At 38.6% G+C, this 14,893-nt stretch overlaps 1 protein-coding gene across 1 annotated transcript in view; it reads left to right on the forward strand.

Annotated features, from left to right (window-relative positions):
* Positions 1-3,194: 3,194 nt before the first annotated feature.
* Positions 3,195-14,893, forward strand: part of LOC106068261 (uncharacterized) — a 31,825-nt gene continuing 20,126 nt past the window's right edge. Inside the window, exons 1-7 of the mRNA XM_056017597.1 lie at positions 3,195-3,281; positions 6,466-6,626; positions 7,659-7,851; positions 8,247-8,341; positions 8,858-8,958; positions 11,072-11,215; positions 14,483-14,575. Of these exons, the coding sequence (XP_055873572.1) occupies positions 3,236-3,281; positions 6,466-6,626; positions 7,659-7,851; positions 8,247-8,341; positions 8,858-8,958; positions 11,072-11,215; positions 14,483-14,575 (833 nt within the window). The 5' untranslated portion in view covers positions 3,195-3,235. The remainder of the gene's footprint in view (positions 3,282-6,465; positions 6,627-7,658; positions 7,852-8,246; positions 8,342-8,857; positions 8,959-11,071; positions 11,216-14,482; positions 14,576-14,893) is intronic.

Genomic DNA, 14,893 nt, shown 5'->3' on the forward strand with positions numbered 1-14,893 from the left:
TTTGAAGATAATGGTTCAGTGTTTAATGTATGATTGCTACTTTACTTTTGAGTCTTCTGTCCTGAAGGCTTTCTAAATTTAGTGATTTTACTAAAGGAGCTACTCTAGTCAAATGTGAATATTCATTTGTTATGAATCTCACTGCTCTATTTTGTGTCTGTTCCAGTTTCTTAATGTTATCTTGAGTTGATTTGGAAAGGGCAGCGGATCACCTCACAGAAATTAGATGAATGTTTGGGCATTAGCTATGGTCCGATCGATGTCGCAAACTAATCAGTTTTTTTCCCATTTTCACGCTGATGCATTGCAAGAAGCGGCAATTGACAATACAGTTTCTGATCAGAGGCGTCGCAGTCTCTGTCAGGGTTTAGCAAGCGGCCTAATGGTATCCGTCTCATGTATTTTTCCTCTAGGTTGACGCCCTGTTGTGTTCGGTCGTTGACTTGTAACACCAAACTTCTGGTAGACAACTAAACCGCTGTAGGCGTAATGTAACTGAAAACTTCCAATAACTTGAATAACTTCTTTTTGAGCAATATTGAATATTACTTTAAGTATAATAAAGACGATAACAAGGTGATATAAGATAATAAAAAATCCTATGTAATTTTAAGTTAAGTAATAATATTTTTTAAGGAAATCGAACTGTATGTCACACAACCAATTACTAACATCTTTCGACCGTAACCATAGAAACACACACGCCCACACTTCCAAAGTCTATCTTCTTTTGGGCTAAAAAGCCCGCTCCTGCCAGAATATTATTGGTTCAGCCACCTGCTTCAATTAAGCTATTCTCCTGTTAGTAATATCACTTCTTATCACTTCTTATAGACTCAATATCTGATCCACACGTGAAGGCCAAGACCAAGAGTTGGACAGGGGTGCTATTTGAGACGCACGCCAATGAAAGCATTTTAAATTAGAAAGCGCAGTGATTATATCCATTATTATTCTGGTATTAGCAACCTTACGGAACATACAGGTCAAAAGAAAGGATAGTGATTTAAGCACGCGTAAAAATTATAGTGTTCTATTTTAAAAAATTCTATACCAAGATGACGTGTTCTGTATGCTAAATACAAAGCACTTTGCTCATATCCGAAAATATTAATTCACTTTTCTAATACAATAACCACATATTATTTGTAATATTTAGAAAAAAAAATGTTTTCGATTTTAAAGATTAAGGATAAGTCATAAGTGTAGTCTTTTAGGTGGCCATGTGGACTCAATTAAGTCCTACATATTTTGCCAGTCTTGATACAGACAAAGCAGTTACCCGAATGGAATATAATAAGGCTTGTCTTCGAGTCCAAAGATTAATGAGGAGTGCAGTATTTCCCGTGGCTACGCAGCCCCAGCTGTGACCTACATATTTTGCCACATTCGGGGCAAGCATAACCATTGTCCACTTGTGGTCGATTAAGATTTTCTTTTAGCGAAGGAGATACATATAACTTAAAATCGTTAGCTATTGGAATTTGTCTAATAGATGTCTATCATTATCTTTATTCCTCTTAAACATTATACATAGTTATTGTTATGAGACTCTTTTATACATACATAAGCATCGTAATTTAATAACTGTACACACCACACACACACACAACAACAACAACCTGTGATAATGCAGTGGGTACCGAGTCACATAGGTTTGACTGGCAACACCATTGCAGACGCCTTAACCCACAAGGGAGGGCAAACACCACCCACCAAGCAGGCTGTGAGTTGTCATCATGCTCTGGCTATAGTCTAGAAAAAAATAGAAATGGAAAAGTAGTTTAAGTGAAAGGACAAGCCCCAAAAAGCCCGTGAAGTCTTGGAGCGCATGAGGCGCCCTGACCGCACTTTCCCGAGGTGGAGGCTGTCCAGGCCTGAGCAAGCTATTATGGCACAGTGCAGGACAGGCCACTGTCCTGTTGCCTCATATTTCTCACGGCTATGGCCGAATTTCAACTCCTCATGGTGCCCCCGCTGAGGAGAAGAAGAGGAAACTGTGTCTCATATTCTTTTTGACTGCTTCAGATTTGCTGATTTCCGTCTCGACAGGTTTGGGAAACCAAAAATTCTCGACCTGTATGGCGACATGTATGCACTACGCAAGACAGCGGTGTTTCTGTCCAGGGCTTTTGCAAGAGAGGGTTTGAGCCACTCAAGCCCTCACTCTAATGGAGTTTGATGATGGTGATAAATAGCTGAACACCGTAAACACTATTTGTTTCCGCTTTCAGTTCATCCTACTTTCTTTAACACGCATTCGCACACATCCACATTCACCCTACGATGCGCACGTAACAGTAATCTATACACTGGACAATGAAACTTTATAATTGGCAAATTTATTTTCTGATGGCTACGCTATCTATTCAAGCAATGTCGATAATGAAATGGGGCCGCAGGGATTCTTGGAAGTCTCAATTAACACTAAATAAAACTTTTAAAACTAAAAACTACACAATTCACAAAATTGATTCATATCTTATCTTATCTTATAAAATACAGACATTACTTCAAAAAAGAAGATGATTACGTCCCACGCGTTATGCATCTAGTCATGTCTCTGCCAAGTCATTAGTTTTCCTGGCTGCCTTAGGCAACCCATTCCATGCTCTGATAACATTAGGGAAAAAAAGATTTAGTTTCAAGTTAAAAACTAATTAGAAAATTTAACTCTTGATCTCTCACAGTAATTGTCCGATTTAAATGCTAGCTAGAACAAAGGAGGATTTTTTCAGAGTCAGAGATGTTTGATGCCGACTTTTGATGTGACATTCAGAGAGCGCAACACAAACCAAGTGATTAGAGACAAGGTTACTGCAGCGATTGGACCCCATGATGACCTGTTAACTATCGTAAGAAAACGCAAACTTAAATCTATGGCCATTTTACAAGATCTTCGGGGCTCGCTAAGACCTTCCTTCAAGGAACTGTACCAGGAAAAAAAAGAAGAGGCAGACTGAGAAAGCAATAGGAGGATAACATAAAAGAATGAACGGTCCTGCCATTGAAAGAGGTTCTAACTAAGGCGAAAGACAGAGAGGAATGGAGAAAAACGGTCGACGAGTCTTGCATAGTGCCCCAACGGTCCAATAGACTAAGAGGTAGGTAAAGGTAAAAAAAATGATATGAAATTACGCGCTTCCTACTCGCGCACTAAAACGCACCATTCAAAAAAAAAATATTTAAAAAGATGAAACGATTTGTTTGCTATCAGAAAATAAATCTACCAGAAATGATTTACTGGATCTATTACTTCCTTATTGCAACTGCCATTCCAGGTAAGCGAAAACACTGTTTTACTAACTTTCATATTTCTTACTAGTGGCTTAAGAATGGATAATGCGTTCTCTCATCAATGTATTGACATGTAAATATACATCTAGATCAAACTAGCTTCTTTAAATTTTATTGGATTTGAAGTTACACTTTGCTTAAATTCATATATTAAAATAGTCTTCAAACTATAATTTACAGCCCTATAGATATTTACTGAGGTTATAAAAGAATAATCTTAAAAAAAAAACTAAAAACAATTTTGTTAATACATCATTAAAGTACTTCATTAGAGGTTTCCAATGATGTATAAGTTATGACTAGCGTATGTTCAGCAGTTAGAAAGTTATGATTTTTGTGTCCTAACCAAAATGAACACTGAGCCCAATAGAACTGTGTGAGTTGAGATTTTGTCCCTGGCTAAGCAGGACTAGGCTATGCAAGACACCCCCAGGTCAAAAGTTTAAATATCAGATGAAGTTTAGTAGATGATAGATTTACTTTTTAGTTAAGAAAATTAATAGAAGATCTGGTGTTGACAATAAATCTCTAGCTCATAGAGCAAATTTTATTAGTGTTTTTATTAATCTTAATAGTTTAGAATGTAAATATTGTTATGTTGCAATAGAAAATGGGGTCTTGAGCAAACAAGACATGTCAAAGATGTGTGAACAAATTGAATGTGGCATTGTGGCTTGAGTTAACAAATTTGATGGCACAGTAATCTCCCTTGGCAAAACATTTAAACATTGTAATCTGTGCTGAATCTTTCAAGAAGAAACATTCCTAACTTCGTATACTCCTGGAGATTATGCCAAGTTACACCACATGAAAGCACTCACTAATATTCATAAAGGTCCAGACCATAATTCCTGAATATGCACGTGCTACGCCTTCTTCCGATGCTTTTAAATAATTAAGTATTCCTAAATGCTATCACGAAACAGTGGAGCAGTGTCTTGAAACAATCATGTTATTTGACGTTGATTTACTCGGCTTTAACAATTGACATATCAAATGGATGAAAAGAAATATGCCACTTGGAATATTAGGACAATGGTTACAGTTGATTTGGTACTATGGAGATGATAGCAAAGAGTACTGTCTTGTATTAACTGTTCCGACGGAATTAGAGGCACGATATATTAAGTGGGAGGGTATTTTGTAATTATCAGCTCGACTTTCCAGTTAGTGTTAATGTTCTAATAATATTAGGATGCGTGGTCGAGAGGCTAATTATTCTTGAACTTGGGTTTGGCTACCTATGAAGGGGGCTCGAGTTTCGACACCCGACTCGAGCATAGTTTTCTTTACTGAGCGCCTAAAGGCAGCACCGATAAAAAAAAGTCTTCCAGATATCCCCTCCCCCACTGGTCCACAAATGGGATTGGTCCATGACGCTAGCTATAAGCATGAAAGTAGCGCTAAATTTAAAAAAAGCTATAATATTCGTAAGTGACTTGTGAAATAAGGTTTCTGTATGTTTCTACATGTAAAGAACGAGCTAAAAAGTATCATGACGCAAGAGCCCTTGCAGGGTTTCAAGTTGAGGTCTGGTGGTAACGACGTTCACAAAATATTGTTTCGGACACAAGGATCGACCCCAGTAGTTTGTTAATTAGGGACCTACGGACCCCTTTCATGTCGAGACAAGGATAAACCTCAGAAGTTTGTTAATTAAGGTCCTACGGACCCCTTTCTTGTGGAGACAAGGATCAACCCCAGTAGTTTGTTAATTAGGAACCTACGGACCCCTTTCTGAGACATTTATTTATTGCAAGGACGTTTGTTTTCATATCCTTTAAACATTTTTGTTTTGTTTTGTTTTACTTGTTTTGGTTATTACTTCAAAAAAAAAACAAAAAAAAAAACAAAACAATTATCCCACAGAATGGTAGGGAGAGGGTGTGGCAAGCAGAGTTCGATCCCGGTCCCGGGACCATCAAGACGACATTAGAAAGCATAAAACATGAAACTAACAGCCATTAAGCCGTTGTGCTCCTGTGTGCAGAAAAGCGCTCCCAGGTAGGTCAATACAAGCGCTACAAAGACACTCTCTAGTGCTCCTTTAAGGAATGCAATATCGACATTTAAGGCTGGGAAGTACTAGCTCTCAATCGCTCGTCTTGGCGTGAAGCAGTGAGTCTCGGAGACTCGAAATTTGAAGCAAGAAGAGTGGCCAGGGGTGAAAGAGCGCCGAACCAACAAAAAAGCTGAGAGAAGAAGCAGGCCTGTCTGCAACTGGACATACCTACCCATGCCAAGTATGCGGCCGGCATTTTCAATCGAGGATTGGACTTTCCAGTCATCTTCGAGTCCATGAGATATGAGAAATGTGCTAAACTTCGATCACTATCAATCACTAAGGAGGAGCAGATATATATATGCTGTACTCTGTGAATTATTAAACCACAATAATGTCATGAACTAACGAAGACTGCGTTTGGAATGTAGATACAAATGAGATGATCTATAGCCCGTATATTAGCATGTAGAAATACAACATGTTTAAATGCTTGCGTTCAGCTTTATTCATATCATATGCAAGTAAGTTGTGGGCCGAATCATAATTACTGCATGGGCATACTTTGGTACCCAGCACGCCACTTGTTTGAGAACAATTATACATGATTTACAGGTATACCCGATGTCAAAATCGCTAAGCTGAAGCGAATTCAGAACAACGCCGCACGAATAGCCCTTAGAAAAACAAGACGACATTCTGCTACTACTCTCTTGCGCGCACTCCATTGGCCTCATGTGAAATCGAGAATCGATTAGAAAGGTGGCCACACTACGTCATCAGTGTCTCTATAATAAAGACATACCGTTGTACCTTAGCGAACTGATTACTCCATATGTCCACCAGAGAGCCCTGCGCTCAATGGACGCTTCTAGTGGTGCCACGTTTCTCCCTCAAAAGCTACGGTCTGCGGTCTTTTCAGTGCACGGAACATAGGTTTGGAACTCGCTCCTCATTGATTTCTGACAGACGAAAAGCTACACTACATTCAAGATGAACATTAAGACCTACGTGTTTTAAACTTTTTTTGGATTAGCTTGTCAATTTACCTCCAGTGTTTGTGTTCGCAATGGTATCACAGCGCCATGAGTCGACATTGTTTTTGTTACTATATATATATACTGGCAATCCAATTCATATTTTCCTCTCCTTCTGACGGAATGAAGTTGAAGCACGTGACGTTGAAACAGTTGAAGTACTTGAGGATGGATCAGCAAACATCACATGCACAGCAAAGATCACGGACACACGATGTATCGTTAAGTTGATTCTTTATGACAGAAATACAAAGAAACTTCTCACGTACCCTAGAAACGACGGCTTTGATGTAAGTCTCTTTAAGTTACACACTTAGGTCCTGTACGTTATACACTTAGGTCCTGTACGCTATACACTTAGGTCCTGTACGTTGTACACTTAGGTCCTGTACGCTATACACTTAGGTCCTGTACGCTATACACTTAGGTCCTGTACGCTATACACTTAGGTCCTGTACGTTGTACACTTAGGTCCTGTACGTTGTACACTTAGGTCTTGTACGTTGTACACTTAGGTCCTGTACGTTGTACACTTAGGTCTTGTACGTTGTACACTTAGGTCATGTACGTTGTACACTTAGGTCCTGTACGTTATACACTTAGGTCCTCTACGTTGTACACATAGGTCCTCTACGTTGTACACTTAGGTCCTGTACGTTATACACTTAGGTCCTCTACGTTGTACACTTAGGTCCTGTAAGTTGTACACTTAGGTCCTGTAAATTAGACACTTAGGTCATGTACTTTAAAAAACGTAAATTCTTGTATATTTTACACTTATGTCTTGTACGTTATACACTTATATCCTGAATGTTAAACACTTAGGTCCTGTATGTTAAACCCTGGGAAGGTACTGGGCTTTGTCCGGGAGTTGGGGTTGTCTACGAAGATCTGGTTTATGAATTTGTGAACATATGATATTTACATACGATTTTTACCGAAATATTAAATTTTTACTACCTTGACTATTTTAACTGTGAATAGACCTTGCTTTTAATGATTTAACTGTATAGAATTTAGCCCTTGTTATATAAAGGGAGAGTAATCCTTAAAGGATTACTGACACGACATTCTTTATTCTGGCCTAGAGATAAAAGCCTTTCCCGGGTCAAAGGTTCATACAAAAAGATTTACCTCGTACTGTTTTTTCGTCATCTAGATGGGGTTGGGGGGCGGACAGGGTTTGAATCCGGTCAATCGAGACGTCGGTCCAGAGCGCATACCACACGACCAGGCAGCCATCGTTACATATTTGATTGGCTATAACAATTTGATACGACTTTACAAATAACTTATTCCTCCATGATTCGCTTCTCCAAAAGGATAACCAATTAGACAGAGACGGGATTATCGATGCGACCGGATATAAGGCTAATCAGTGCAACAAAGCTGGCGTGATGAAAATTGTTTTACTCATGCATAATCTCAAACGAGGAGATAGTGGAATCTACAAGTGCGAAGTATACTTTGAAGAAGAAGACAGGCTCCAAATACATATCAATTTGACAATAAAAGGTGAGTCTTTTTCGTTGGTGAGATTTCCAGAGACATCTAGCAACTTTCTATCAAAATCAGGCAACTTTTTGCTTGGAATGTAATTTCTTACAACGACAGGCCTGTCCATGCTCTTTTCCCATCGCTTTGTCTGCCTCTTCTTCTTTGTCCTGTTTCTGTTCCCTGAAGAAAGATATTAGCTATCCCTGAGGAGCTTGTCATATCGCCATAGAGTTTTGTGTGTGTGTGTGTTGTTTTTTTTTTTTGCGTTTTTTTTACGGAAGCCTGCACCTCAACGTGGGGTTCGATCGCTGAACTGATCTTGTCTTAAAATCTCTTTGTTTGTGATGCGTACTTTGTAGATTCCTTGCGTAATCAAACAAACATTATTTTAATTATTTTTTTATCCTTAACAGCTAGAGAACAACAGAGCTTGTCGTTTATGTTGTCGGCGTTGAATAAAATTAAATCAATATCATCTTACATGTGCACTGACAAATACGAAGCAGTGGTTAGTAGTGTTATGCTTTCTTTTCTTTCATGTGCCAAATTTGTGATGATTATTTTATATTATTTTATATATAGGATTGTGATTACAATACAATGTCTATTCTCTCTTTTAGCATATATATATATAGTGTGATGGATGTCTGTCTGTCTTGTAGTTAATTGTTGATGCCTGTCAGATTATGACAGATAACTCTGTGGCGGATGTTATGTACCGAATTTGCAACCATAATACACTCAACAAGGTACGCATGCATCCAGGATAAATAATCATCCTTAAAAATACTATCCTTAAAAATACTTCAACTACACCAGACTTACACCTGCATCCGTTACATTACCTACGCTATAGCCAACCTTGACACCACCAGCAACAAAAGAGATAAGAAAATAAATATAGATTTATTTTGATTTATGTCGAATTTAAGAATAATTATAAAGATACATACACTACATATAATTTTACAAAAAAATTAAACAATTATGGTTAATATTTCTATATGCGTCTTATCTATTACAGATCATTTTTTTCTGCAGTGAGTCTCAGAGTGAAATTACCGAGCCAGGGAAATATATACTTCCAAATGATTGCTATGAAAAGGATACAATAATAAAAGACCAGTAATTATAATATATGCTGATTTTTATTCTTAGTTTTAGTTAATGTCATTTTTGTTATTGTTTCAATATTTTAAATGCGGATAAGTCTGCTCGTGGCTAAGCCGTATGCCGTTAGTCGTGGAACGAGAAAAGCATATTTGTAGAAATGAGATTCTAGTCTGGGCATTAGTTATGGTTCGGCAATAATGGCGTCATAGAACCTCCCTGGGTTAGAATTCTAATCTTCACGCTGCCTAGAGGTCAATGTGTCCTGGAAAAAAAGAAATAATTGTGCGAAATTTCAGCTTGATTCGAGATTGGGTGTTGAAGGAATAACGTGTACAAACTTTTTACCAGACAGGCAGACAGAGTGAGTTGATAGAAGCTTAGTAAAAAAAATCTCAGTTCATTACATTACTTAATGATGTACCAAACCTCAATTCATCAAGTACTTGATCATAATCATATTCTGATTTACCAATTACACTTGCATGTTCACAATCTTATTCGGATGTTTTAGAAATGTGGATGGCCAAGAAATTAAAATGGCCAAGAAATTTGGATGGCCAAGAAATTTAGATGACCGACAAATTTAGATGGCCAAGAAATTAGGATGGCAAACAGATTTAGATGGCCAACAAATATAGATGGCCAAGGTATTCGGAAGGCGAAGACATATGGATGGCTTCCTGGTTGTGTGGAATGCGCTTTTGCCTGTCGGTGATCACGATATGCCCGGGTTCAAAACGAGCCAAATGGTTATAGAAGACCTCAACACTGATGTGTGACGTCGCAACCTGTGGGCAAATTTAATAGATAGTTCGTTGCCACGTCACAGGTCCGACGTTGCAACGTTTAACGTGGCAAAGAGCTATTGGTCCTAAACTGCCCACAGTTACAACGTCGAAGGTTAGTGTTCATGCCTTCTATAACAAGTGGTCTCGTTTCAAGGTCTGCCCAATGCCATCCCCCGTCGCCCTGAGGGAGTTCGGTCTAGGATGAGACTATCTTTAAATTGAAAGCAACGTCCGAAACATGTCAAACATTTTACATACAAAAACAAAATGCTTTGCATTACGCTTGTGTTTTTGTTTTCTTTTCATTTCTTCTTTACATTCATGAGAATAAGTAGAACTTCTTTAGGCAAAGTATGAGTCTGGAAAAATATGGTTAATATAAACTATGGCTGCTGGTCGTGTGGTTTGCGCGCTGGACTGTCGTTCAGATTTATTGATGGTCCAGGGTTCAAACCCTGCCCGCTCCCATCCCCCGTCGTCCTGCGGAAGGTTTGGACTAGGAAGTAATTATCTTCAACTCTGAAGGAACATCCGAAACATGTAAAACATTTTTAACATTTTATACACAATTAAAAAAAAAAAAAAGCAAACACAAAAGGACAAAAGTGTATCAAAAGACTATAACATGTAAGTAGTGAAATATACTTCTTTTCATAAAGACAATTTTATGTTTATAAATTTAGTGAGTATTTGTAAAATACTTTTTGTATACCGCATCTTTCATGCTAAACGCATGCTCGGTATGCTTTGGTGGGGATCGGGGTTATCTGGGACAGTGATTCCTAAAATTTGTTTCGCAACGGAACACTTTTCACATTCTGAGTATTTAGCGTAACCTTTTGCTAATTTTTTTATAAAAATGATTGAGAGATTGATTCACGTCGTGTCCTACAAGTTAATTATTCCAGGAGTTTGTGGAACAACTATTCAGGCCTAGCGGCAGGTGCGTAGCTAGAAATCTTTCCATCGTTTGAGGCCTCGGGGGGGCCTGCATTTTGCGTAATAATTATTTTTTTAATGTAAAAAGCACTCATTTGGGGGGGGGGGGGATTTTCACATTTCCCCCTCCTCTTCCCACCCTAGCTACGCCACTGCCATGCGGTAAAAATAATGTTCCGCGGAATACAGTTTGGGGAGCACTGATCTAGGAGAAGGTTTCCAGGCTGCCTTTTAGTCTCTCAGCAAATACAACTCAAATATTTGTCCTTACTTAGCAACACACACCCCACACATTCCCACACCATGTGTGTGAAATGTCAAGTCTTCATATTCCACTTTAGATAAAGTGTAATTTAAAAAAAAAAAACATTAATTGAGCTGTTTGATCATTGTTTCAGCATTACAAATGTGAAATACTGTATGGTTAATGCCACTGACCTAATCACTATGTACGTCGTATATCACTCGGATACGTTCAGTGAAGCGTACATGGCAATTCCGTTGAGCGAATGGCGGTCAAGATATCTTATCATTCTTAGCAGGTACATTGTGTTTAGCATTAGTGACGTTAAAGTGAAAAATTAAAAACAAATAATATTACTAAAAAGTAAAAACCAGAGAGAGAGAGAAATGAAATGGTTGAGAGCATTGTTTGTTCCAAGGACTAACACTTTAATGCCCTATCAATCTTTTTCACAGTGTAACATTGAAAAACAATATCTAGAATATATATGTAATTCTTAGTATTGCTTTCTGGCAAGTTAGCTAATTATGGCTTCAGAACGAGATATGGCTGAAATGTTACGTTATATACTGTAATTAATATTAACGTTATATACTGTAATTAATATTGTGTGTTATTCCCCTTTTAGATATGTGTTAGGAAGAGATATGCCCATACATACTGAACACAAAGTGAAAGTATTTTTTTTGTTTAAATTCAAGTGTATTTTTAACAGGAGAGGTCTCCTTTGTGAGATACATCTAGTGAGATGTCTTCTGTAAGAGACATCTAGAGAGATATTTTCTTAAGAGATATATAGAGAGATATCTTCTGTAAGAGACATCTAGAGAGATATTTTCTTAAGAGATATATATAGAGATATCTTCTGTAAGAGACATCTAGAGAGATATCCTCTGTAAGAGACATCTAGAGAGATACCCTCTGTAAGAGACATCTAGAGAGATATCCTCTGTAAGAGACATCTAGAGAGATACCCTCTGTAAGAGACATCTAGAGAGATATCCTCTGTAAGAGACATCTAGAGAGATACCCTCTGTAAGAGACATCTAGAGAGATATCTTCTGTAAGAGACATCTAGAGAGATACCCTCTGTAAAAGACATCTAGAGAGATATCTTCTGTAAGAGACATCTAGAGAGATACCCTCTGTAAAAGACATCTAGAGAGATATCCTCTGTAAGAGACATCTAGAGAGATACCCTCTGTAACAGACATCTAGAGAGATATCCTCTGTAAGAGACATCTAGAGAGATATCCTCTGTAAGAGACATCTAGAGAGATATCCTCTGAAAGAGAACATCTAGAGAGATACCCTTTGTAAGAGTCATCTAGAGAGATATCCTCTGAAAGAGACATCTAGAGAGATACCCTCTGTAACAGACATCTAGAGAGATACCCTTTGTAAGAGTCATCTAGAGAGATATCCTCTGAAAGAGACATCTAGAGAGATACCCTCTGTAACAGACATCTAGAGAGATATCCTCTGAAAGAGTCATCTAGAGAGATACCCTCTGTAAGAGGCATCTAGAGAGATACCCTCTGTAACAGACATCTAGAGAGATATCCTCTGAAAGAGTCATCTAGAGAGATACCCTCTGTAAGAGGCATCTAGAGAGATATCCTCTGTAACAGACATCTAGAGAGATATCCTCTGTAAGACATCTAGAGAGATATCCTCTGTAAGAGGCATCTAGAGAGATATTCTCTGATTGCGACAACTAAAAGGCTCTATCGAATGATGCTGACTCGAACTTGAGTAGCAGTGCAGGATCTGCCTAAGCTATTGGCAAACTGGGCAGCCGCGTAAGGCCTCCGATTTGTTAGGGCCTAGCACAGGATTCAAAGAATATTATTATTATTTAAAAAAAAGCGAATAAAGGATCAAATCTGAAACATAAAGAAGAATTTCTACGGCTCTACGTCTACTAAAGTAAAGTTCCTCTGTCAGACCATGTGATGTAAGGGTCTTCTGTTTCTGTGGCCTAAGGTTAACGAGGTTGTGGCCAGCACAACCACCAACCGCCTTTACTTTTCCCAAACTTATGTCGGGTACCCATTAGAGCTGGGTGGACTCGTAGGCGCCCAGGGATCCCGAAATTAAAAATTCCCTATTCTTCACCAGGATTGGAACCCGGGACCCCCGGTTCGGAAGCCAGGCGCTTGGCCGCTCAGCCACCGCGACTCCCTATGTCTACTGAGCAAGCTGTAAGACAGTAATTATATTATTCACGAATATTTATATCTACTAGTTGGACTTCATATGTTAGACTACCATTATTTTCGACTACTCTTGGAAATGTGAGAGTAAATTAATTTAACCTGATGATTTACAAACGTATATACAGAAAGGTTTTCAACTAATTGCATTTTTTTTTTACCTTAATTGTTTTGTTTTTTTGTTTTTTTTTAATACAAAAAGTAAAGTTCCCCTTTCAGACCTTGTGGTATACAGGACAGATGATGTAAAGGTCATCTGTTTTTTGTTGTTGACATTGTGTTTATGTGTATGTGTTTGTTGTTGGTATGTAGAGTTATTCCCCTTGGTAAGAAATTTCATATCAGAGTGTTGTGTGTAACCTCGTACTATGAGGATGTGTAAATATAAATAGACTGATGAATCTGGCGTTAAAGTGTTGACGTTGCTTATAATTATTAAGTGTAGCGTTTCTAGTTTAACATTTGTGGCCCACGGTTAACGAGGCTGTCATGTGGTTAGCACAATGACCAATCGCCTTTACTTTTCCTCAACTAATGTCAGGTACGCATTAGAGCTGGGTGGACTTAGAGATGCCCAAAGATTCCGAAATTTAAAAATCCTAGTCTTCACCAGGAATCGAACACGGGACCCCCGGTTCGGAAGCCAAGAGCTTTACCACTCAGCCACCGCGCCTCCTTTTATTTCATAAAGGAAGAATTTCATATTCTTTCTTTACTTCAATAAGTATCTCGTGCGAGTGGGTAAAAGTAATGTTATCAGAAAAAAGTTCTTACCATTATATTACTCCAATAACAGTGTGATTGTCAAAGAGTTGAGCCGAAGACTCTTCGAGCTCTAGGTTTGAAAAAAAAAAAAAAATTGCTTGAACAAACCGTTCTGTTTGGAAGAGATCCGAGTCAATGCCTATGTAAAGCATTGCTATTTCCGATATATCTGGCACTCCGGGTGCATGGGCTAGAAAGCATGACCAAAGGCCGACTATACCAGGAACCTCCGCCATTTTCCTATGTTGTACCAAGCTAACCTTGCAGGACTCGACTTTATGTAACGTCCCTTGAGGAACGGTGCATGGATTATCGACAGGGCCGTGAGAGCTGTATTTCAGCTCCGCTCAGTGCAATGGGACCACTCTCGTGTTCCCTTGGACACCCCCACTGGAGTCTTGTTTTGCTACCCATTTAGCCTAACCACTTCCTCTAATGGTCGTTTCCACCCGAGTGCCACGTTGAGGCAGAATAGCGTACCGGAACTCCAATAACCTAGCTAATCGATCCTAACAATTATCGACAATGATTATGTTTACAGAATCATATTTTGCATTCAATTAGGCTCTTAATGCTGTCCACAGCGAATCGGGATTTTTCAAGATAATACTTGCTGTGCTGCACTCAACGGCCAGTGTCGTCATTCAGGACAGAGGGAGATATAGTCCGCTAAGCATGTAACGTCAATGTACATGAAACACATGTGTATTGGAAGCATTGTGTCCGCCATCATTTTCACTCAAAATTATATGTTTACCTTTTTCACCTTATACTTTATTTTACCTGATCACATTGTTTATGTTGTTTACTTATATACCTTATTCACCTGTTTACATAGTTAACCTTGTTTTCTTGCTTACGTGTTTGCCTTGTTGACCTGTGTACATATATAGTTCGTCCATAGTGGTTCGATGATGACCACTTTTGTCCTTCAGGGGGCTGAGGGCTTTGCACTGGGGTTTTATGCCTCCTCATGTGGCTGGTGAGATCTATGT

Source organism: Biomphalaria glabrata, chromosome 18 (assembly GCF_947242115.1).
Source record: "Biomphalaria glabrata chromosome 18, xgBioGlab47.1, whole genome shotgun sequence".
NCBI classification, from domain to species: Eukaryota; Metazoa; Mollusca; class Gastropoda; family Planorbidae; genus Biomphalaria; species Biomphalaria glabrata.